This window comes from Vicugna pacos, chromosome 2 (genome assembly GCF_048564905.1).
Source record: "Vicugna pacos chromosome 2, VicPac4, whole genome shotgun sequence".
NCBI lineage: Eukaryota > Metazoa > Chordata > Mammalia > Artiodactyla > Camelidae > Vicugna > Vicugna pacos.
The window spans coordinates 67843369-67868682 of record NC_132988.1 but is presented as its reverse complement, the minus strand read 5'-3'; the positions used below and the strand labels follow the sequence as shown (position 1 = coordinate 67868682).

Below are 25314 nucleotides of genomic sequence, written 5' to 3'. Positions count from 1 at the left end.
GGGCCACATTTATGGCAGGACGCAGCCCTGACTCGGAACCTGGGGCTCGGCGCACAGCAGCAGCTCCAGTCACACAGATGGCAAGGCCAGGTGGCAACTCCATCAGGGAGAGCAGGTTACAGGAGGGATGGGGCCCCAAGGGTCAGCTCACACCACAGCGACATTTCCAGCCTCAGGAAAGACGCAGAAAGACGCAGGGACTCTGGGCAGTTCTGTCAGCTGGAATCCGTGTTGGTGAAGATATTGGAAGTCCTCGGTGTCAAAGGCCACAAACGCCTCGGGTGGAGAGGCTTGCTGGGGTCCTCCTGGTCTCTTTTTCCCCAGGGGGTGAAATGCCTCCAGGGCATCTCTGCTGTGACAGGCTGCTCTGAACCAGGGGATGAGGCGAGGTAGCTAAAGTCTTTCCTCTGCTTTTCTACATGGCCATCCTCAGTTTTGTACTCTGCAGGGATTCTGCTGCTTCTTCATTGTAGTCCAGACATTTCCCAAAGTAATTCACATTGGTTGCCCTTGCTCATTTACAGTTTCTGCTGTTCTTGTGGAATACAAGTATTAGCCTTCTAACCTAACCGTCCATCTTGCTGATGTCACTGTATCTAAATTCTGCATCAAGGAGACTGCAGACAAAAGAGCCTTTCGCTTCCTATTGTTCTACATCAATCTTATTACTTACATAATACAGCTGACTTGCATGTGCAAGGTCATCGACATTTAGAGGAGTCACAGCACTGACAACACAACAGTAAACACTGTAGAAACACCAAGTGTTCTACACTTTGCCCTTTCACTTGATTTCCGCAGCTGCTGACTACTCATATTAATGTACTAGTAGAGATTTAGAAGTTGTATTTTAACTTCCAGATTGATTTCTCCTTGGATATAAGCATGAGAGATAGCAAGATGATACAGTAATTTTTTAAAAGATTTGCAAGTGAACAAGATGTCCGTGAAATGGCTCTCACTTCTGCTGTTGCTGCAGCTGAATTGCTACTTTAGCTCTGGGAGTTGCGGGAAGGTGCTGGTGTGGCCAGTGGAATACAGTCATTGGATTAATGTGAAGACAATTCTGGATGAACTTGTCACGAGGGGTCATGAGGTGACTGTCCTGACATCTCAAGCTTCTGTTCTTATTGATCCCAGCAAACCATCTGCTATTAAATTTGAGATTTTCCCAACACTCTTAACCAAAGATGATTTTGAGAATACCATTAAGCATATGCTCGATAATTGGACGTATATGGTAAAAGATTCATTTTGGACTTACTTCTCAACAGTGCAAAGTATCTTTGGGGAATTTTTTGATATGCAAATGAAGGTCTGTAAAGATGTTGTTTCAAACAAGAAATTTATGACAAAACTACATGAATCAAGGTTTGACGTCGTTCTTGCAGATGCCATTGGGCCCTGTGGTGAGCTGCTGGCTGAGGTACTTCAAATCCCGTTAGTGTATAGTCTCCGCTTCTCTCCAGGCTTTTCGCTGGAGAAGTATGGTGGAAAACTTCCACTCCCACCATCCTACGTACCGGTTATCATGTCAGAATTAGGTGATCAAATGACATTCATGGAGAGGGTGAAAAATATGATGTACGTACTTTATTTTGACTTTTGGTTCCAGACATTTAATGAGAAGAAGTGGAATCAGTTTTACAGTGAAGTACTAGGTAAGTCATGTTTTCAGTTGGTGGCATAAAGTCCTAACTTTTCTAATGACTTTGAAGATGAAATCATATAAATCAAAGTCACAGAAATTTATGTTTTATAAGTGAAATGATGAAATGAAAATATAAAACTCCACCTCAGTTTCATAATAAATATGGAAACATTAGTTAGAGGGTAAGGTATAACCCTGTGGCCCATTACCAGTGCAGGACACTCAGGAAAGCCATGAACCACAAATCGAAGCACTTAAGACATCTCCAAGCAATTATATAATCCATCTTACTAAACTTCATTTTCTAAATTAAAACAGGTCACTAGAAACCTCCAAAAATATCCTGAAAATAAAAACATGTAGATTTAAGAGCTATGTACATATTCATAACACAAGTATCTGGATATCATTTAGAAATACTTTCTACTTGTGTAGCACAGTTTCCGTGTTACAGCATAGTACCCACAATTAAAAATAGATTTGCTTTATCAAAAACAGACACATCTTTGGCTACATCTTTCCAAGTTCCATTACAGGAATTATCTAACATTTTCACATGCTAATATTGTCATTTGATCTAACATTTGTTCTTTTTGTTCTCATTTTTCCTTTAAGGAAGACCCACTACATTATTGGAGACAGTTGGGAAAGCTGACATGTGGCTCATTCGAACCTTTTGGGATTTTGAATTCCCTCGCCCACTGCTACCAAATTTTGAATTTGTTGGAGGCCTCCACTGCAAACCTGCCAAACCTCTGCCTAAGGTCACCTATTCCTGTGTGTTTTGTTTTTGTTGCTTTTGCATTTTCAAGAGGAATACTTATGCATTCTTTGTTTAGAGTGATTAATACAGCAGAGAAATGTGGGTAGCTGGATAAAGTGACTTGCTTATTAGAAACACATACATTTCTATACCAACACAAATATCTGAATTTCATTATCATTACAGAACAAGTTGGGATGATTTGAAACTTTGTTAAACTACAGCTTTCATTATTCAACACATAATAACACATCAGACAGTCATTAAAAGAATAATTATGAAGGGACTAGCATCTTCCAAACTTGAGTGCTCATATGCAGAGAAATAGTATAGACCCAGTTTCTGCTACTTGACAGTCCACCTGAAAAGACAGAATACAAGCAAGTCATAAACACTGTGAAGAGTGTTACAATAAGGAAAGACCACAATGCTAAGGAAACATTCACAGAAATCATAGAAAGTATCTCTGATTCTTTGATAATTAAAGGTGAGATCTGAACATGTGCAGGAATAAGCAGAAGCAGTAGGTCAGGGGTGGAGGAAGATACAAAAGACAGCCAGGGAGAGTAGTTAGTGACACTTCCCAAGAAGTCCAAGTTTAGTCTGAACAGGAAGAGGCTGAGTAAAGACGCAGATGGCGCTGGAGAGTTAAGTTGGAGACAGACATTCTAAGGAGTTTGAAGCACTGAGTAAGACATTAGGGAGAAAATTAAGAAGGTTAAGCAAGGAAGAGGTACGATCACATTTGAAAAAAAACAACACCGAATGTAGTCACTGGGCTGGGTTATTAAAGGGATAACAGTGGAAAGGGAGACCATTTCACAGGTTGCTGAGAGATATAGGCAACAATGCTGAAAAAGTAGACTACAGTGTTCATAGAGACATGACCATGCTGACTCATGGTAAAAGCACCAACCTTATAAAGTTGTAGTGGGGAAAAAATTGTTAGTACACATGGAACATCCAAAATGTCTGGCACACACTGAATCCAGAAGAAATATTGACTATTGTCATTATTGTTATTTTGTTACTATTACATACTAATAATAAACTAATGTGTGCCAGCCACCTAGATCTAATTCTTAATTGAATAGGAACTGGTTTTCCAACCCATCGATTATATTCTCTAGCAAATTCCTGAAGAGTATATATTCCATGGAGGGCTTGAAAAGTAAATTTTAAAAATTTTAATTAAAAAATTAAGTTAACAGTAATTTAGTAAAAACTTAAATAAAATGTAATTAATAAAATTAAGAATGTTTTAATGTTAAGAGTTTTTAAGGTTTTGGCAATCTGATGAGCAAGATGACAGGCTAAATTTTTTTCCTAAGGATTGAGCCACTTCACCAGGGTTCTAGCTAAAAGGAAGATCATTCCTCAACAATACGAATGTAGGCTCTAACAATTTTTGCAGCCAAATCCAAAATTTCCTTCCTTTCACAGCAACATTTCAGCCATTCCTTCATTTGAAATCCCAGAGTTTTATATCTTACAGCATAAGAGACGTAACTTAGTTTATTAGGGCAGGTGTTTTCTGCCTCAGCTAACCCTACAGAAGACCTCAGTACAGCACTCTCAAGAATGTAGGTCTCAACCTTGTAGCTGCTGACAGAATGAGCACAGAGAAAATGTACACTGAGTATACAAGCACCATAAATTCTGGACATAAATAACAAAGAGCAAATAATTTCTACCACTGGAATCTGAAAACTTCCCATACTGTCAAATTATAAAAAACTCTCTTCAGTTTATAGGATGCTATTCCTTACGAAAGGAAGCAAGAATCTAATCTGCTTTACATTAATATGATGTTTTAAATGAATTTAAGACATTAATAGGTGGCAAGCAATCTTTAGCAAAGTATCTTGTGAACATAGGAGATCCCTTCTTATTATTTTTTATTGGTGGAAAAATGAAACTGATATCTTTTTCAATGGTAAAAATAATGTATCTTTGGACTGCAAATTCTTTTTTTTTAACATTTTTTATTGAGTTATAGTCATTTTAAAATGTTGTGTCAAATTCCAGTGAGACGGCAATTTTTCAGTTATCATGAACGTACATATGTTTTGTTGTCACATTTTTTTTGTTGTTGTTGTAAGCTACAAAGAGATCTTGTATATATTTTCCTGTGGTATACAGTATAAACTTGCTTGTCTATTCTGCATAAGCCTGTCAGTATCTACAAACTTTGAAATCTCACTCTGTCTCTTCCCACCCACGGGCCCCCTTGGCAACCACAAGTTTGTATACTGTGTCAATGAGTCTGTTTCTGTTTTGTATTTATGTTCTTTTTTTTTCTTTAGATTCCACATATGAGCGATTGCATATGCTATTATTCTTTCTCTTTCTGGCTTCAGTTACCATGACATTCTCCAGGAGCATCCATATTGCTGCAAATGCTGTTATGTTGCCAGTTTTTATGGCTGAATAGTATTCCATTGTAGAAATATACCTCTTCTTCTTCATCCACTCATCTGTTGATGGACATTTAGGCTCTTTCTATGTATTGGCTATTGTAAATAGTGCTGCTATGAACATTGGGGTGCAGGTGTCTTTTTGAAGTAGGGTTCCTACTGGATATATGCCCAGGAGTGGGATGACTGGGTCATAAGGTAAGTCTATTCCTAGTCTTTTGAGGAATCTCCATACTGTTTTCTACAGTGGCAGCACCAAACTGCATTCCCACCAGCAGGGTAGGAGGGTTCTCTTTTCTCCACAGCCTCTCCAGCATTTGTCATTTGTGGACTTTTGAATGATGGTCATTCTGACTGCTGTGAGGTGATAACCCACTGTAATTTTGATTTGCATTTCTCTGATAATTAGTGATACTAAGCATTTTTTTCATGTGCCTATTGATCATTTGTATGTCTTCCTTGGAGAATTGCTTGTTTAGGTCTTTTGCCCATTTTTGGATTGGGTTATTTGTTTTTTTCTTATTAAGTCATATGAGCTGCTTATATATTCTGGAGATCAAGCCTTTGTGGGCTTCATCGTTTACAGAAATTCTGTACCATTCAGTAGGTTGTTGTTTTGTTTCACTTAAGGTTTCCTTTGCTGTGTAGAAGCTTGTAAGTTTAATTAGGTTCCATTTGTTTATTCTTGATTTTATTTCTATTGCTTGGGTAGACTGCCCTAGGAGAAAATCTTTGAGATGTAGGTCAGATAATGTTTTGCCTATATTTTCTTCTAGGAGGTTTATTGTATCTTGTCTTATGTTTAAGTCTTTGATCCATTTTGAGTTTATTTTTGTGTGTGGTGTAAGGGAGAGTTCTAGCTTCATTGCTTTACATGCTGCTGTCCAGTTTTCCCAACACCATTTGCTAAAGAGACTGTCTTTATTCCGTTGTGTATTCTTGCCTCCTTTGTCAAAGATTAGTGACTAAATGTTTGTGGGTTCATTTGTGGGCTTTCTGTTCTGTTCCATTGGTCTATATATCTGTTTTTGAACCAATACCATGCTGTCTTGATGACCGTAGTTCTATAGTATTGTCTGAAGTCTGGGAGGGTTATTCCTCCAGCCTCTTTCTTTTTATTCAGTAATGCTTTGGCAATTCTAGGTCTTTTGTGGTTCCATATAAATTTTATTATGACTTGTTCTATTTCTGTGAAATATATCCTGGGTAATTTCGGAGAGATTGCATTAAATCTGTAGATGGCCTTGGGCAACGTGATCATTTTAACAATATTGATTCTTGCAATCCAGGAGCATGGGATATCTCCATTTTCTTAAGTCTTCTTTAATTTCCTTCATCAATGGTTTATAGTTTTTCATGTATACGTCTTTCACCTCCTCGGTTAGATTTATTCCTAGGTATTTTATTACTTTGGGTGTTATTTTTAAGGGGATTGTTTCTTTACTTTCTTTTTCTTTTGATTCATCATTAGTGTAAAGAAATGCAACTGATTTTTGAACATTAATCTTGTAACCTGCTAACTTGCTGAATTCTTCAATCAGCTCTAGTAGTCGGCATATAGTGACACTTTTATCTCTTCTTTTCCAATTTGGATCCCTTTTATTTCTCTCTCCTGCCTGATTGCTGTGGCTAGGACTTCCAAGACTATGTTAAAAAGGAGTGGTGATAGTGGGCAGTCTTGTCTTGTTCCAAGTTTTAGTGGGAAGCTTTTGAGGTTTTCACCATTGAGTACTAGGCTGGATGTAGGTTTGCCATACATAGCTTTTATTATTTTGAGATATGTTTCCCCTATACCCATGTTGGTGAGAGTTTTTATCATAAATGGGTTTTGAATTTTATCAAATGCTTTTCCTGCATCTATTGAGAAGATCATGTGGTTTTTGTCCTTTCTCTTGTTGATGTGATGCATTACATTGATGGATTTGCGTATATTGAACCACCCTGTGTCCTTGGGATGAACCCCACTTGATTATGATGTATAATATTTTCTATGTGCTGTTGGATGCTATTCGCTAATATTTTGGTGAGAAATTTTGTATTTATGTCCATCAGTGATATTGGCCTATAATTCTCTTTTTTGGTGGTGTCTTTGCCTGGTTTTGGTATCAGGGTGATGGTGGCTTCATAAAATGAGTTTGGGAGTATTCCCTCCTTTTCAACTTTCTGAAAGAGTCTGAGAATGACTGGTATGAGTTCTTCATTATATGTTTGGTAGGAAATCCCTGGTGAAGCCATCCGGTCCTGGACTTTTATTTGTAGGGAGGATTTTTATTGCTAATTCGATTTCATTTCTATTGATCGGTTTGTTCAAGTGGTCAGTTCCTTCTTGGTTCAGTGTTTGTTGACTGTATGTTTCCAGAAACTTGTTCATCTCCTCTAAGTGATCCATTTTGGTTCCGTATAGTTTTTCATAATATTCTCATGTGATATTCTGTATTTCTATGTTATTTGTTGTAATTTCTCCATTTTCCTTTCTTATTTTGCTTATTTGTGCTCTTTTTTCTTCTTTGTGAGTTTGGCTAGAGGTTTGCCCATTTTATTTACTTTTGCAAAACACCAGCTTTTGGTTTGATTGATTTTTTTTCTATTTTTTTCTTAAACTCTATTTTATTTATTTCCTCCCTGATCTTTATTATTTCCTTCTGCTGCCTTTTGGGGGGTTTTGCTCTTCTTTGTCTAATTCTTTTAGCTGATGGGTTAGATTGTTTATTTGAGATTGTTCTTTTTGGGGAAGGCCTGTATTGCTATGAACTTCCCTATTACCACTGCCTTTGCTGTGACCCAAAAAGTTTGTGTCATCGTGTTTTCATTCTCATCTGTCTAAGGGTATTTTTTAATTTCAACTTTGATTTCATCATTGGCCCATTGGTTTACTATTACCATGTTGTTTAATCTCCATGCTTTCCATTTTTTCTCCTTTGTTTCTCTGTAGTTGATTTCTAGTTTCATGGCATTGTGATCAGTAAAGTTGCTAGATATAATCTCTATCTTCTTAAAATCGTTGAGGCTTCTTTTGTGCCCAAGTACATAATCAATCCTAGAAAATGTTCCATGTGCACTTGGAAAGAATGTATATCCTATTTTTGAGGGGTGTAATGCTCTGAAAATATCCACCAATTCTAATTTTTCCATTGTATTATTTAGTTTCTCTGTTACTTTATTTTCTGTCTGGAAGGTCAGTCTAGTGATGTTAATGTGATGTTAAAATCTCCAACTAGGATTGTATTTCCATCAGTATCCCCCTTTATCTCTGTTAGTAATTGTTTTATGTACTTAGGTGCTCCTATATTGGGTGCATATATATTAATGAGTGGAATATCCTCATCTTGTATTGCTCCTTTAATCCTTATGAAATGTCCTTCTTCATCTTTCTTTACGGCCTTTGTTTTAAAGTCTATTTTGTCTGAAATCAGTACTGCTACACCTGCGTTTGTGGCTTTTCCATTTGCATGGAATATCCTTTTCCATCCTTTCACTCTCAATCTATATGTGTCTCTCTCCCTAAAGTGAGTCTCTTGTATGCAGCGTATTGAAGGTTCTTGCTTTATTGTCCTGTCTGCCACTCTATGTCTTTTGATTGGAGCATTTAGTTTATTAACATTTACAGTAATTAATGATAGATGTGTGTTTATTGCCATTTTGAACTTATTTTTGCAGTTGATTTGGTGTTTCCTCTTTGTTCCTTTCTTCTTCCTTTTGTGGTTTGGTAATTTTCCTTTGTATTATGGCTTTTATTTAGTTTTTGTGGCTTCTTTGTAAGTTTTTGGCTTGTGGTTACCCTTTTTTGTAAGTCTATTAATGCATTACTATAACTGTTTGTATTAAACAGATAGTAATATAAGCTCAAACCTATCCTACAGAGAACAAAAAATTCTAAAAAGAAAGAAAAAATACTCTATATTTTCTTGCTTCCCTCTTCCGCTGTTAGTGATTTAGAAGTCTTCTTTTACAATTTCGTGTTTATTCTATTTGTAATTCAGGTAGTTATCACCTTTCCAGTTATGAGTTTCTCATTTCCGTAGCACCCTGCTTCTTTTCTATTGAGAGTAGACCTTTCCATATTTCTTTTAGCATGGGGTTACTGTTGCTAAACTCCTCTAGTTTTTGCTTGTCTGTGGAATTCTTTATCTCTCCTTCTATTCTAAAGGATAGCCTTGCTGGGTAAAGTATTCTAGGCTGCATCTTTTTTTCATTCAGGACTTTGAATATATCTTGCCCCTCCCTTCTGGCCTGTAGTGTTTGTGTAGAGAAATCAGCTGAGAGCCTTATTGGGTTCCCTTGTAACTCACTCTCTGTTTTTCTCTTGCTGCCTTTAGGATCATTTCTTTATCCTTGACTCTGGCCATCTTGATTATGATATGTCTTGCTGTGGGTCTGTTTGGGTTCTTCCTGTTTGGGACTCTCTGAGCCTCCTGTGTCGGAGCCAGCCGACAATCGATCAGGTCCAGAAACCTGTGCTGCAGGACTGAGAAAAGGAAAGACGTAACAAAGAGACAGCAAGACAAGACTAAAAGGTGGGGCTGAGAGGGTCTCACTCTAGCCCGCAAGACGCTAGGTCAAGAGTGGACGACGAGTTTATTTCAGGTGGTTCTTTTATATGATTTTAACCCATTAGCTCATACATTCCTGCACGTAGGCAATAAGGCCTAACCTCGTGACTCGTATACATTCAACTCAGGTGATACATTCAACTCAGGTGATTGTTCTCTAAAAGGATCACTGATTTGTGTGCCAATTGTATCTCTCCCTCCGAAGGTCTTTTGTGACTTAATAGCTCAAAGATGTTTCCTCAGGCATTAGCGCACCTGGTGCATTCTTTAGTAAAAGAGGTGGCGGGACAGAGATTGTTCTAACTCAATTGACCTTTGAGCCGGGCGCCCCGCACTGTGGGAGTTTAGGCCCAACCTTTGTGCTCGGCAGCCTCAATCTCAGAGCCTGGCGCCCTGCACTTTGGGGTTTTACGCCCAAGTTTTGTGCTCGGCAGCCCTCCGTCACGAGCGGCTCCCCGCAACTCCCCCTTTTATTTTTATTAAACAAAGGCCTAGGTGCTATATGGCGGAGGACGATGAATACGAGTAAACGCAAGCAAACGTTGCGTCAAACATTCAGATAAGCAAGAGAGTATACAAGGGGCCATGCAAATCAGGATCAAAATTATTAAGACAATCACCAGAGCATGTTTCCACCAGCCACTCTTAAAGTTAGTCAAAGCATTAACTTTTGTCATAATATCCACAGTTCCTAAAGAAGGGACAAAGATAGCAGCTAGATAGTCATACCATTTAAATGCTGATCGAGTCCATCGAGCATGTAAATTAGGCATATTAGCAGGAACCCCCTGTACAGATTTTACAATTCTACCAGGGGCTATAACAAATCCTAACATACAGTGTCCTACCCAAACACAAGGTAACCAGGGCCAAATATTAGTTCCACAAAGCCATTTTGTTCCATTAGGTGCAGCTATTCGATGTCCAGATTTATAGTCCCAATCAGATCCCGGCCACTGAAACAGTTTTTTTCAAATGAATGTAACATCAATAGTCCAATTACACAATCTCTGGGATATGTTAATTGTCCAGTTTCATACATTGGCTTGGGCACCAGGAAAAGATGATAAGGACCGATGGGTTTTTAGTCGTCTTCGCTATCTGCTTCGCTTGTTGAATGAACTGCTGGAATTTCTTTAAAATCTGGATTAGTAGGAGCAGAAGGTTCAATATTTTCTATTTTCACAGTATCAAATTTCTCTCCCTCAGTGGCTGGGTCGAGACAATCTCTAATTAGTTGCCATAAAGGAAGAATAGTAGCCGGCATTTTATTTGGAATAGTCTCTCAAGCGAACTCCAACAACCTTCCAAGTTTTTAAATTAACAGTACCTTGTTCCGGAAACCAAGGACAGATTTCTTCTACAAAAACAAGAAATTGTTCTAAACGTTGTTTCGTAACCTGAATTCCCCTTTCCTTTAACATTACTCTAAGCATTTGTACAAACAAACCTTTACTATTATTTTGCCCCATACTCTCAAATACACTCCCCGCGGAAACCCACTTTCACTTTAAATCCGAGAGCTCTCCGTTCTCTTCCGCGGCGGTCACTGCAGCAAACTCCTTCCAGATTTCAGGTCCCTGTTCGGGCGCCACTTGTCGGAGCCAGCCGACAATCGATCAGGTCCAGAAACCTGTGCTGCAGGACTGAGAAAAGGAAAGACGTAACAAAGAGACAGCAAGACAAGACTAAAAGGTGGGGCTGAGAGGGTCTCACTCTAGCCCGCAAGACGCTAGGTCAAGAGTGGACGACGAGTTTATTTCAGGTGGTTCTTTTATATGATTTTAACCCATTAGCTCATACATTCCTGCACGTAGGCAATAAGGCCTAACCTCGTGACTCGTATACATTCAACTCAGGTGATACATTCAACTCAGGTGATTGTTCTCTAAAAGGATCACTGATTTGTGTGCCAATTGTATCTCTCCCTCCGAAGGTCTTTTGTGACTTAATAGCTCAAAGATGTTTCCTCAGGCATTAGCGCACCTGGTGCATTCTTTAGTAAAAGAGGTGGCGGGACAGAGATTGTTCTAACTCAATTGACCTTTGAGCCGGGCGCCCCGCACTGTGGGAGTTTAGGCCCAACCTTTGTGCTCGGCAGCCTCAATCTCAGAGCCTGGCGCCCTGCACTTTGGGGTTTTACGCCCAAGTTTTGTGCTCGGCAGCCCTCCGTCACGAGCGGCTCCCCGCACTCCTGTACTTGGATATCTGATTCCTTCTTTAAGTTTGGGAAGTTTTCAGTCATGATTTCTTCAAATACCTTTTCAAACCCTTTTGGTTTTTCTTCCACTTCTGAAACTCCTCTTATGTATAGATTGGCATGCTTTATATTATCCCATAGGTCCCTTATATTGTTTTCATTTGTTTTTATTTGTTTTTCTCTCAGCTGTTCTGATTGGGTGCTTTCTGTTGTCCTGTCTTCTAGGACACTTATTCGTTCCTCTGCATTATCTAGTCTGCTTTGTACAGCCTTTAGAACCACTCTCGTCTCAGCCAGTAAGTTTACCAATTCTACTTGGCACCTTAAAGCTTCAGTTTCATTTTTGGCATATTTTATATCTCTAAACACTATTTCTTTTAGTTCCTTCAGTACTTTGATCACTCCTTTTTTTGATATCTTGATCTAGTAGGCCATCAATGTCTATTTCATTGATCGTTCTTTCAGGGGATTTCTCTTGCTCTTTTAATTGGGAGTGGTTCCTCTACTTCTTCATATTGGTCAGATCTCTCTGGCACTGTGGCTTATGGAGTATACAGTTACCTATTGTGGTCCTTAAGGAGTTTATTTATTTATCCATCTATAGCCTATGCAGGAATAAAACTTTAAAAAGTACAATTTAAAAAGAAGGGAGAAAAAAGGTTTAAAGACAGTGTATAATCAATAATGGAACAGCAAGTTGAAGAAGAATAGCAGTTGAGACGTCTTTCAAATCCTTAAAAAAAGAGAAAAGATTAAAATATATATATGTTTGAGACCTGTGTATAATCAATTACAGAAGGTCAATACCAAGAGAAATAAAAATGAAATGAGGTGGATTTTTAAAAATAATAATAACAAAAATATTTTAAAACAAAAATTTAAAAGGGATTAGAACTGTAGACATATACAATTGTTTAAAAATTAAAGATTAAAAAGGTAATATAAAAGAGAACAGATAAAAAAAAAGATTTTTTAAAAAAGGGATGTGTTCTCCTGGAGACTGTGCATTCTTCATGATTATATTGAGAATTATTTCTGTCTTCATCCTATTTTGCAAACTCATCTTGCTGTTTCCAGAGGCCCTCCATTGATGACCTCACGTGTGCTGCTCCCAGTGCCTGTTGGCAAGCAGAACACACCCCCTCCCAACACTGGGTCGGGTGCTGCTCTTTTACAAGGTGGGTAGCAGGTCACCCCCCTGCCTATGTCGCAGGCAGATACTGTGCTCAGCCGAGGTAAGTGGGCATATCGTGCCCCCTCCCAGCATGGCGGTCAGGTGCTGCGTTTCTGCCAGGAAGGCAGGTGGTTGCCTGCCCTCTCGGTGCCGGTTGCTCCACTGCTCTGTGCAGCTGTCCGCCTCGCCTCTGATCGGCACTCCATAGGCCTGCTAGGGGGAAGGCCGTGGAACAGCCCCGCCCCTGCTCCATGCCAAAACTCAGCTCCTTGTTTGTCTTGGCGGCCCAAGTACTCTGATGTACCAGGGCAGAAAGATGCTATCCGCATCAGGCTGTAAACAGATCTCAGTCATGCCTAGGAAGTTGCAGAACCCCCAGGTGCGGGTTCAGGTCTCGGCCATGCTCCCACCTAGGCACTGCACACAGGAGGATATGACAGCTGTGGCTGTGCCCCGCCTCTGTTCTCCAGAGAAGTGCCAGTAATGGCTCCGCGAGTCTGAAGAGACAAAGTCTACAGCACCTCTCCCCCAGGGCACACCAACAGTGTTGCTTTGCTTTTTTTTTTTTTTTTAGCAATTTATGGGGGACCCAGGTTGTTCTGCTCTGTATCCACTCCCAGCCATGGTGCGCAGCACGCTGCATTCCTCCCAGGGTGCCTCAGTGCAGCTGCCCCAGTACTCCACCCGCCTTGGGCAGCCTGTCCTGTCCCACAGCTGCCAACTCATGTCTCAGGCTGGGTGTCACAGGGACACTTAGTGCCCGTTTAACTTATTTCTGTCAGTCAAAGGTGGCTGTGTACAAACCTGAGCCACGGTGGCTCCCCCTCTGATAAACTGGCCTCTTCGTTGGAGAGGGGAGACCACGTGAATGAGCGCTATTCCTTCTTTGCCACACACTCCCCATGGGACTAGTCCCGCACTGTTTTACTTTTTCTTCTTTCTTTTTTCCTTTTCTCCTACAAGATTCATGGCATCTTTGTCTTTTGAAGAGGGCAGTGTTCTGTTGGAGTTCAGCAGGTGCTCTGGTGGCTGGGTGGATCCATGGATGTGAGTTTTGGTGTATTTGTGGGAGAGGGTAAGCTACAAGCATCCTTCTACTCTGTCATCTTGGCCCCAAGTTCTGGATTGCAAATTCTTTCATTTATTTACGGGAACATTCTCAGTGTCCATAGGCTGAAACGACATTAGTAAAAGTTCTGTGCAATCTAACCCTGTTTTTAAAAGACGTATTCATTCTCATTTCAGGAAAGTCACAGTGTTTGTAAAAGGGGAAGTTAGGAGCAGAGAAAGGACAAATGGATGATTTGCAGTATAATGATATTAATTAGTAACAGTAGCTGTTTGATTAAGTTGCAAAACAAGATCTGAATCCAACAGGATGATTGTGAATTTTCCATTATGTAAAAAAATCTATTCCTTAAAACTACTAATTTTTCCATTAATTTTGAGTTTCACATAAAATTTCTGATGAGTCTTATGGTATCCGGTCTTGTGTTTAAGTCTTTGATCCATTTTGAGTTAATTTTTGTAAGAGGAGGGATTCAAAGAAAGATGGCAGAGTAGAAGGATGCTTGTAGCTCACCCTCTCCCACAATACACCAAAACTCACATCTTCAGACCTACTCAGCCAACCAGAGCACCTGCCAAACCCCAAAAAAACATCGCCATGCTAAAAGAAATGTTGACAGGTCTATTCTAAATAGAAAAGAAGCAGGATGCTACAAAACATGAGAAACTCATAACTGGAAAGGAGATAATTGCCATGAATTACAAAAACAATAAACACAAAATTGTAAAGGAAGACATCAAAATCATTAAGAGTGGGAGAGGGAAGCAAGGAAAGCCACTGTGGAAAACAGTATGGAGATTCGTCAAAAGATTAGGAATAGATTTACCATATGACCCAGGAATCCCAATCCTGGGCATATATCCAGAAGGAATCCTACTTGAAAATGACACCTGCACCCCAATGTTCATAGCAGCACTATTTACAATAGTGAAGACATGGAAACAGACTAAATGTCCATCAACAGATGACTGAGTAAAGAAGATGTAGTATATTTATATGATGGAATATTATTCAGCCATAAAAACCGACAACATAATGCCATATGCAGCAACATGGATGTTCTTGGAGAATGTCATTCCGAGTGAAGTAAGCCAGAAAGAGAAACAAAAATACCATATAAGATCGCTCATATGAGGAATCTAAAAACAAAACAAAAAAAAACATAAATACAAAACAGAAACACACTCATAGACATAGAATACAAACTTGTGGTTGTCAAGGGGGCATGGGATGGGAAGAGACAGACTGGGATTTTAAAATGCAGAATAGATAAACAGGATTCTACTATATAGCAAAGGGAAATATAAACAAGATCTTGTGGTAGCTCATAGTGAAAAAAAAAGTGACAATGATTATATAAATGTTCATATATAACTGAAAAATTGTGCTCCACACTAGAATTTGACACAACATTGTAAAATGAATATTACTCAATAAAAAATTTTTAAAAAAATTTTTTGTAGGAGAGTCTAAAATAGGGGTCTCTTTTCATTTTGTGCATTTGGTTATCCAGTTTTCTGAGAAGAAAAAGAGACTAACTTTTCCCCACTGAGGGACTTCCCTCCCTTGTTGGATATTAGTTGACTATATATGTAGAGGTTTAATTCTGGACTTTGCATTCTGCTTAAATTGTCAAACTCTCTGTATTTTTAGTTCAGTATCATATTGTTAAAAACAATAGCTTGTACTACGATTTGAAATTGGTAGCTGTGATGCCTTGGGCTTTGGGTGGTGTGGATAGTTTAACAAGATCAGTTCTTCTGATGCATGAACAAATGATGCCTTTCCATTTATCTCTCTTTTTTTTTAACTTTCAACAAATTCTTATAATTATTACTGTACAAATCCTTCACTTCATTGGTTAAATTTATTTTTATACTTATTTTATTGTTTCTCATGCTATATTGAATGAATAGTTTTTCATATATTGCATTATTAATATAGAGAAATGCAAATAATTTCTGTATGATAATTTCTTTATCCTGCAACTTTACTGAATTCATTACTACTTCAGATTTTCTTTCACTCTCTGGAATTTTCCATACCAAAAAAAGTGTAATCTGCAAAAACATGAATATTTTACTTCTTCCTTTCTGATTTGAGTGTCTTTTACTTCTTTATTTGCTTAAATGATCTAAGCTAGGACTTTTAGTTCTATGTTGAATGAGTGTGACAGTGGGAACCCTGGCCTTTTCCTGATCTTAGAAGAAAAGCTTTCAAGTTTTCACTGATGACGATTAGTTTTGGGTTTGTCACATATGGCCTTTATTATGATGAGGTATGTCTTCTATATATCGAATATGTTGAGGTTTTTAATCATCAAAGAATATTGTATATTTTCAAATGCCCTTCTTTTCTCTATTGACATGATCAAGTTATTTTATCTTTCATTCTATTAGTGCAATAGCCTGTATTTATTGATTTGGGTATGTTGAGCCATTCTTGCATTCCAGGGGGAAATCACACTTCGTCATGGTATATAAAATTTTCAATGTGTTTTGAATTTTAAATTTGGCTGGCTGATATTCTGCTAAGAATTTCTGCATCTATATTCATCTTGCATATTGGCTTATACCCTTCTTTACTTGTAATGACCTTATCTATTTCGTATCTGCATAATACTGTCCTTGTAGAATGAGTTTGGAAAGGTTCACTACCTCTTTTTAATTTTTGGAAGTGTTTTTGAAGGACTGGCATTAATTATTCCATAAATGTTAGAATTTAACAGTGAATCCACCTGGTCCTGTGGTTTTCTATGCTGGGCAGTTTGTGATTACTGATTTAAACTCTTTACTCATTATGACTGTTCACATTTTCTAAATCTTTCTGTTTCAGTCTTTACAGGTTGCATATTTCTAGAAATTTACTGATTCTTCTCGGTTACGTACTTTGTTAGCACGTAATTCCTCATAGAAATCTATTATGACCCGATGTAGGTTCAGTTGTAATGTCTCCTCTTTCATTTCTAAGGTTATCTGAGTCTTCTTTCTTAGTTAATTTAGCTAGAGGATATCATCAATGTTCATCTTTTTGAAAACACAGAGCAAAACAAATACTGTATGATACCTTTATGTGTGGAATCTAAAAAAGTTGAACTCGTAAAAACTGAGAGTAATACAGTGGTTACCAAGGGCTAGAGGATGGGAGAAAAGGAGAGATGTTATTTAAGAGTAAAAACTTGCATCTTATAGTAAATTACCCCTAGAGATTTAAGGTAAAGCGTAGTGAATATAGACAACAATATTATAACTATCAAACTCGGTAAGAGACTAGATCTTAGTTATTCCAACTACAGAAAGGAATAATAATCATGTGTCACGATAGATGTGTGATATAACATCAAAATGGGAATCTTATTACAATATATAAATGTATCAAATCAATATGCTATACAACTTAAATTCAATAATCTTATATGACAAATATACTTATCTTTTAAAAGCGACGTAGCATTTTAAACTAAGGATACCCCTGGATCGAGAGTATAGATAAATCTTATTTCATTTTTATACATTTTCATATTTTGCATACTTTCATGCCATGAACTTTTATTTTCATAAAGATGTCAGACAATGAGAATAACCAGGCCACAACGGCAATTAAATTTTAAAGAAAGGATGTATTACAATAGTATGATAGAGATCCATCATCACCAGGAGACATGAAGCAGCTTTGGGGCGCAAGCCAATGAGAAAAAAAACACTGAAGTCAGATCACTTTAAATGCTGGAACATGGTCACTGGAAATACACACATTATCTGGATACACCATGAGACTCACAGGGAAGTTCAGAGAAATCAGAATTGAAACTGATCATCAGGGTGCAATTATACTTTTGAAGAATGATCTACACAATACACAAGTCTAGAGGGTAAGAGTTTGAAAAAAATTCCCTCTTGTCTTGTTCCTATTAAAACTAGTTTTGAAAAGAAGTTTTTAAAAAAGTTTCTACTGTATAGCACAGAGAAGTATATTCGATAACTTCTAATAACCTATAATGAAAAACAATATAAAAAGGAATGTGTATATATAACAATCACAATGCTGTACAGAAGAAATTTATATAGTAGAGTAAACTGACTATACTTTAATAAAAAATACGACATTAATCATGATCATAAACTATACATTTTAAATGGAAGGATGGGGTCAGAATTTTCCAGAAAGAAAAGAATAATGAATGTAAAAAAGAAGAAAGACATTTCAAAGAGAGGAGTGTATGGTTTCATCACATAATCAGGAAAATTTTGCTCCTCTGCATTGTTTTGTAATAGAGAATATTGGACACTGTGGAACTATTCTAGTGCAGAGTAATAAATTTTTTAAATTAGGGTCAAGGACTACAAGACAAATTAATTCTGAAAGAATTCCAATCAAATAGAGCTTCACCAGGAGCTTTCTTTAGTGTGACATGAACTACTCACAAGTGACCAGATCTCTGCTACAGAAAGCCTGGTGTACCTCTCCCACTGTGGGGCAGGTGCTCCCCAGGGGACTTAGTGAGGTGATAATGAGGGTCCCTCACAGCCCGTTGTACATAGCACATCCTGCTGTGACAGCAAGTATACAATGTGATTTCAGAGCAGAGGGTGTCCTGTGGAAACAAACCCAGCAGTATGGTCACTCAGAAATGCAACTACACAAGTATATCTCTTGGTTATTAATAGGACACACGGGGCTCTTTCACAGAAATTCTAAACTATAACACCAGACTCCTCAATGTCAGTGACTAGTAATTTAGAGACAGATTTGGGGAACTTCTGAGAAACACTAAGGTACGAGGATTATAGATCTGTGAGAAGGATAAAGTCATTCAAATCCTAACTTTTTCTTAGTGATCAGGGATCACTTAGTGATCATTTCATAGTCAGGGAAATGAAATACTAATGACTAATCTAAAATAATTCTCTAGAAAGTACCTGGAATAAACAAATGATTTAGGAGAACTATAATAAGAAAGAATTAAAGGTGAGTTAAGATCCCGCTAGATGAACTCCTTCCAAGGATCTATGTTAGTAATTAATAACATGACTGATGAAGAGTCTAACACTGTTTACCAGTGTGTCCTCCTAACTACTGTGTACTGCCTCTATCTCATTTCTTGCTTATACGCACACATTTGCACAGATACATATAACAGAAGACACTGACCTCACATCACACATCTCCTTCCCTAGGACGCATTAGGGATGAGGTCTATTAAAACAAAGCCATTACTAAAAACTTTCGAGGAGTTTCCTCAAAAAATATAAAATAGAATTACCATATGGTCCAGCTATTTCTCTTCTGGCTGTGTATACAAAAGAACTGAACCTAGCACCCCAAGGAGATATTTGCACACCATATTCATAAAGGCATTATTCACAAGAGCCAAGAACTTGAAACAACCCAATTCTCCATGAACAGATACAGCAATAAAAAAAAAGTGTGGAACACAAAAACACTGGAATATCACTCAGTCTTTACAAGAAGATTCTGACACACGACACATGAATGAACCTTAGGATAAGGGAAGTAAGCCAGTGACAAACAGACAAGTACTATACAACTCAACAGATATGAGGTATCTGGACTAATCAAATTTGTAGAAACACAGAGTAGAATCATGATTGCAGGGGGCTGGGATCAAAGAGGAAAATGGAGTTTTTAATGGGCACAGACTTCCAGTTTTGCCAGATGAAAAAGTTCTACAGATCGGTTCCACAAAGTGAATGTACTTAACACTTCTGAACTACAGACTTAGGAATGACTAAGATGGTAAATTGTATGTTACATATATTTTACCAGTTTTTTTTTTCAAAAAGCCACTACTCAAATAATTCCTGATTGTATCAGAATTTTTTCTATTCAGCTGTTTGTAGCAATCCTTTCAATAACGTTTGCTATGCTGTTGCTCATTTGTAATGGAGAAAATTCTTTTTTGACAGGAAATGGAAGAGTTTGTCCAGAGCTCAGGAGAAGATGGTATTGTGGTGTTTACTTTGGGGTCGATTGTCACTAACATAACAGAAGAAAGAGCCAATGTGATTGCATCAGCCCTTGCCCAGATTCCACAAAAGGTAGATAAAGAAACATAATAGTGGATAACTATAAAATGAGACAGTTAAATCCTGTAAAAAGTTTGACTATAAACATACTTTGCAAGAAAGGTAAATTATTACGATGGCTCCAACATGTCTCAAATATTTAAAAACCAGAATATACATAGCAGGTGCTGCAATAATACAGACAGTGTCTTGACAATGATTTTGGATACACACTATAATCAAGTAAATATATATGAGAGATGCAGTGCGAAATCTGGTTATTTTAATGGTACTCTGGGCAGGTAGAGAAATCACCAAATTCTGCCTTGTCATTGCTGCTTTCCTTGAAGGATTCCTGAGGACACAGTACACACACAGAAGTTCTCAGGAGTTAAATTTTAACAGTAATTGTACTAGCACAGTAATGTTGAGCAATGTTGATAAAGGTCGGAAATGTGCTATGCAGTTTATACTCGCCAGGTAATCCTGGCTGCCTTTATTTTCCCTAAATTTTGGAACAGATCTATTCAGTGTGCTTTTCAGGGTGCTATTCAGAGAAAGGGTTGTCAGGGCTCCCCAGGCTGCCTGCAGACACCCAGTCGGGCACCATGATTTAGACAAAAACAAACATCAGCCTGCCCTGGGTGCCTTGGTCCTACCAAAGCCTGAAGCAGGAAGATAAAAGAGAAACGGTGAAGATGGGGTTCTGCCCTGAAGGTGAACCCTGTGCATTGTAAAGGGTGGACTTTAATGGACTCTGCATCCAGCCTATCAGATTACTCCTCCTGACTGAGGAGGGAGAATGGACTATAAGAAAAAGTCAAGCATAAGGAAGACTGGCATGGAAAAGATTCTACTGCCTCCTTCCCCATATTATACAGCAGTAACTTATTCTCTACAAAATAAAATGCACCTGGGATCTTTGGTCATTTGTGACCTACTTCCTAGTTTACTATCTGATATTGTAGTCTTCTCTTAAACAACTAAGCTAATTTTTTGCTGAGACTATAACGTCGCTTTCACTGACACAGCAAATAGAAATTGGACACCAGGAAATTATAATCCAATGTATAAGAATTACTTGGAAATCCAAAATGGGTGGCTTATTTTGGTGCTGAGTATAAAAACCGCATTAACCACTGCTGTCAATGCACTGTGCTTCACTGTTGAAGTGTTCAGGGTCAGCTGCATAATTTTAGCATCCCACTTTTGGAGCTTTTCCAATACCTTATTGTTATTTGTAAATTACCACATGCTCCTCCTTTCTAAACTTAAATGTTTTCACAACTACTAATAGTGGTAATAATCTGGATTTATGTCAAAAAATACCAATTCTCATTTTTTTGGAAAAAGCGCTTAACAATTTGTAATCTAAAAGAAGTTTTACTTTCTAAGCAGCATTAATTGTCTTATTATTAACAAATCATAAATAAGCAGAAATACTTATTTCTTTTAAGTGGCTAACTGCAGGTAGTTTCTATTAGTAAATCAAAACATGTAAAATTCTAATAAAATAACTTGTCGCATTAATGAGTGGATATAAGTAAACTCCATTCCTTAAGAGTCGATAAGAAATAACTCAGCAAATAACAACTTTGAAAATCAGAGCTAGTATATAAAATAAAGCAAAACAAATGTGTAGATTACTAGTAATTTGCCACTGTTTTGTTTTTTCACTAGAATCCAGACTACCTAACAATTTCATAAATACTTGAATTTGTCACTGAAAAATTCATTTGTCAATGACATCACGCGTGAAATGTCATGATTCATTCCATACCTGATTGAACATAAAAATAAGTACGCAGAATGTGGGTATTCCTATTGATGTCAGTGCATTACTAGTCATCTCTACTTAGGATCTGCTGTCCTCATTTCCTGACCTGTCGTATGGAAGGCATTTAACTGGATGTCTTTTCATCTCCTTACAATTCTCACGTGCTATAACTTTGAAGTTCAACTCACGAATAAGCTATTTACTTCACCCTAACAGGTTCTTTGGAGATACCATGGCAAGAAACCAGATACCTTAGGACCCAATACTCGGCTGTACAAGTGGATCCCCCAGAACGACCTTCTTGGTGAGACCTGGGAGAGCAAATGCTGGAAACAAGGGTAACAGCTGAGGGGGTGACAGCACTGGGACAGGAATCCAACTTACTCAGCACTTATTATTCAAACATGCAAAAATTCTTCATTGTTATTTCCAGTCGTAGGGGAAACCGGAATAAAACATAACAGTTGGCTTTTTATTAAAGAGTCACATCTTTTATGGGCAGAATCTTTATTTTGGCTGTAATTACTTCTCACAGTAAAATCATCAAGAACATCCTGGGTTGTTGCTCTGTCTCTGAACTCACTCCTTACACACATCTTTCCCCCTCTTACACGTATTTTAAGTGGTCCTAAAAAACAGCGGCTCCTTTTTATAACCCCATTTTCTGTAGGAAAATACTTCACAATTGTTTTCATGAAGCTGTTAACACAATTCATGATAAAATGTAGCTTTTCCTTCCTCTGGTCTCAGTGCATGAACATTACCCTTCCTGTTGCCTTGACACCCGTCCTATCAGACTAAATGTCTTACTATTTCTTTAAGAGACTATGTTTTCTGACACGCCCTCACCCGTTTTGAGCTCATGTGGTTTCTTTCACCCAGAATGTTCTTTCCATCTGTTCACCTGACAATCTGGAGTACATCTGTGAATTCAACTCACACAGCACTCCTTTCATGAAGGCTTCACTTCCCTCTCCAGCAGACTGAGCGGCTTCCTCATCTGAGTTCTGAAAGCAGTTGAAAGGCAGTTTCATGTGTACAATCATCTGTTATCGAAAGGACACTGCTTCTTTCACTGCCTTGTAATGGCCAGTTCTCATTTTATTTCTAACTATAATTAACCATTTTACTGAAATTCACTCAATCCTAGGTCATCCAAAAACCAAAGCTTTTATAACTCATGGTGGAACCAACGGCATTTATGAGGCCATCTACCACGGGATCCCTATGGTGGGCATTCCTCTGTTTGCTGACCAACCTGATAACATCGCTCACATGATGGCCAAGGGGGCAGCTGTCAGGCTGGACTTCAATAAAATGTCAACAACAGATTTGCTCAATGCACTGAAGCAAGTCATTAATAATCCTTCGTGAGTATATATATATACATATTTACTACATACTCTGTCTAGAGAAGTTCTCATAGGGAGGCCAGGGAGGTAGCAATGCATCTTCACATAAACGCAATGAGGAGTAAGCGCTGCTCAATGCTTTGAACAGTCAGTTATAGCCTATTGTGAATGTCACATTAACGTTTTGCTTTCTGGGCGGGGCGGGGGGGGGGGGTTGGCGGCTTAATGGCAAAGCTTCCTCAAAGGTTTAGGGATAGTGGAGAAATTTGAAAGGGCTAATCATTAGAATGAGAAGAATCACCACAATGCTAACAGAAGGATTAAGAGGAAGCTGGATGAACAGGGTTCAGGGTGGGAACCATGAGGTTATAAAAGTACTCACCCGCACACTTATGACTTTCCTTCAGCATAAGAACTCCTCAAGTGTTTTAAACTCTTCCAAGATGTCCGTGCCCTGTAAACTACATTGATGTTCAATTTCAAATTCTTATTACATTTAACAACTTCCATGTTTTCTGTGCTACTATTTTGAACCCATTGCTGATAAGTAGTAAACAACTAGAACTTTATATAGATATAAAAGCAGTGTTATCTATTTTCATTTTAGCCCATCTATTCTCCTAAAAGTGCAGCATAAGGAGCACATTTTCCTCTTTTCTTAGGAAATCTATCTTTCATTTGGTGGTTTTATGTAAAAGTACATTTCTCTAATATCATTATACCTTTTTAATTCTTAATAATGTAAAGCTGATGTCAGAAAATGAAGATAAGTTATTAGGTGCTACGTACAGAACGTTTACTATATGCTACACATTGCATGAAGTCCTTTGCACGTATTGAGTAACTCCTTCATGTAGGTCTTTCCCTGTTGTATTACAAAAACTTCAGCATAACTTCCTCCTCTGAAAAACCCAAGGCTCGCCCAGAACATGAAGAGAATGTGCCTCCAAGGCTATCGCTACAGAGCCATGCTATCGCACTTTGTGATTCAGACTGCGTGAGCCATCTCTCCTTATTCCTCCTCCCCTCTGGTCTGTTAGTCCATAACCATTCCAGCAGTAACGGCGACACCTGACAGTGAAAGGTTGAGTACTTCCCAGATTCTAGAATCACTAACAAGACAAACAACAATACTAGCAATGATCTACTGAGAGTGTATTGTGCACTACAAATACCTCTAAGAATCGATATTAGTCCCCCAAATAATCACATGCGATCCTATTCCTAACCATTCCACTTAACAATAAAAACCTGAGGAAAGAAGAATAACAAAGCAGGCAACAAGGTAAGTGCCAGAGTCAGGATTCAAACCGAGGCAATCACTTCCACACTTAAAACCACCACTTCACTAATAAGAGGTCAATACCAGTTCTTGGTCACTACCAGCTGCTGACCAGCCCCACCTGGACGTGTCTCTGAACCTCAACACGGATTTTCCACCTATCTCTGGATTATTATAGTATTTTAAAACTTGTCTGTGAACAATCCCTTACGGGGTCGTTTACTAGCTTGGAACACTCAAATCACATTTTCTTGTTTGTTTTTCGCTCTGGTGTCTCAACTCATTCCATTCCTTAGGCTACAAATACTCCTCCTCTCCCAGTTTCTCTCTTTTTCCATAGCCTGAAATCCAATGCATTTAACAGATTCTAGCCAGTAGCTAAGATCTCTATAATCATCTCTGAGGAACATAATCTTTCCTTCCACTCATTGTGGCACTCATTCTTACCACCTGCATGAAAATCTTGCAGACTTTTATTTTCTAGATCATTCTCTAAATTGATGTCTATTTGTTTTTCCTTCAGCTACAAGCAGAATGCTATGAGGTTATCAACCATTCAGCACGATCAACCTATGAAGCCCCTGGACCGAGCAGTCTTCTGGATCGAGTTTGTCATGCGCCACAAAGGAGCCAAGCACCTGCGGCCAGCCGCCCACGACCTCACCTGGTACCAGTACCACTCTCTGGATGTGACTGGGTTCCTGCTGGCCTGTGTGGCAACTGCTGTCTTTGTCATCACAAAATGTTGTCTCTTTTGCTGCCAGAAGTTTCCTAAAGCAGGAAAGAAGAATAAAAGGGAGTAGTTGTATCTGAGGCCTGAAACAGGAACGCTCCAGACATGGATCACTTCCAGTTGATCCCAGCAAGAAGGAATGAGGTTCCTGTCTTCCAGTGACAAAAGGACTTTTCACAATTTAGCATCAAAGACCAAAATTTGCTTTCAAGGGATTTTCGTCCTGCTTGAGAGTTAGAAATATGTTGTGAAAAGAGAAAAGCTGCCAAAAATTAAACAGAAATAAAACTATAAGGGTGTCTATTGAAATTTATTATTTT

The 25314-nt window shown here is 38.3% G+C and overlaps 1 protein-coding gene and 1 long non-coding RNA gene across 9 annotated transcripts in view; one reads left to right on the top strand and one right to left on the bottom strand.

Annotated features, from left to right (window-relative positions):
- The first annotated feature begins 937 nt into the window (after positions 1-937).
- On the top strand, positions 938-25264 carry LOC102545586 (UDP-glucuronosyltransferase 2B31-like). Of its 7 annotated transcripts, XM_072940930.1 has the most exons (7): positions 941-1251; positions 1603-1661; positions 2267-2415; positions 19752-19883; positions 21844-21931; positions 22778-22997; positions 24785-25264. In XM_072940930.1, exons 1-7 carry the CDS (start codon positions 941-943, stop codon positions 25062-25064), a joined length of 1239 nt encoding a protein of 412 aa, XP_072797031.1. In that variant the 3' UTR covers positions 25065-25264. The 7 variants fall into 7 exon arrangements, with proteins under 7 accessions (XP_006212555.1, XP_072797042.1, XP_072797031.1 ...); XM_006212493.4 differs by having other exon boundaries at positions 938-1661; XM_072940920.1 differs by lacking the exon at positions 1603-1661 and having other exon boundaries at positions 941-1409.
- LOC140686715 (uncharacterized) overlaps positions 22124-25314 on the bottom strand; it is a 63432-nt gene continuing 60241 nt past the window's right edge. For both annotated transcript variants that reach the window (XR_012060531.1, XR_012060534.1), the window contains 3 exons: positions 24926-25032; positions 23362-23440; positions 22124-22634 (listed from right to left, as the gene is read on the bottom strand). This is a non-coding gene — a long non-coding RNA (uncharacterized lncRNA). The remainder of the gene's footprint in view (positions 22635-23361; positions 23441-24925; positions 25033-25314) is intronic.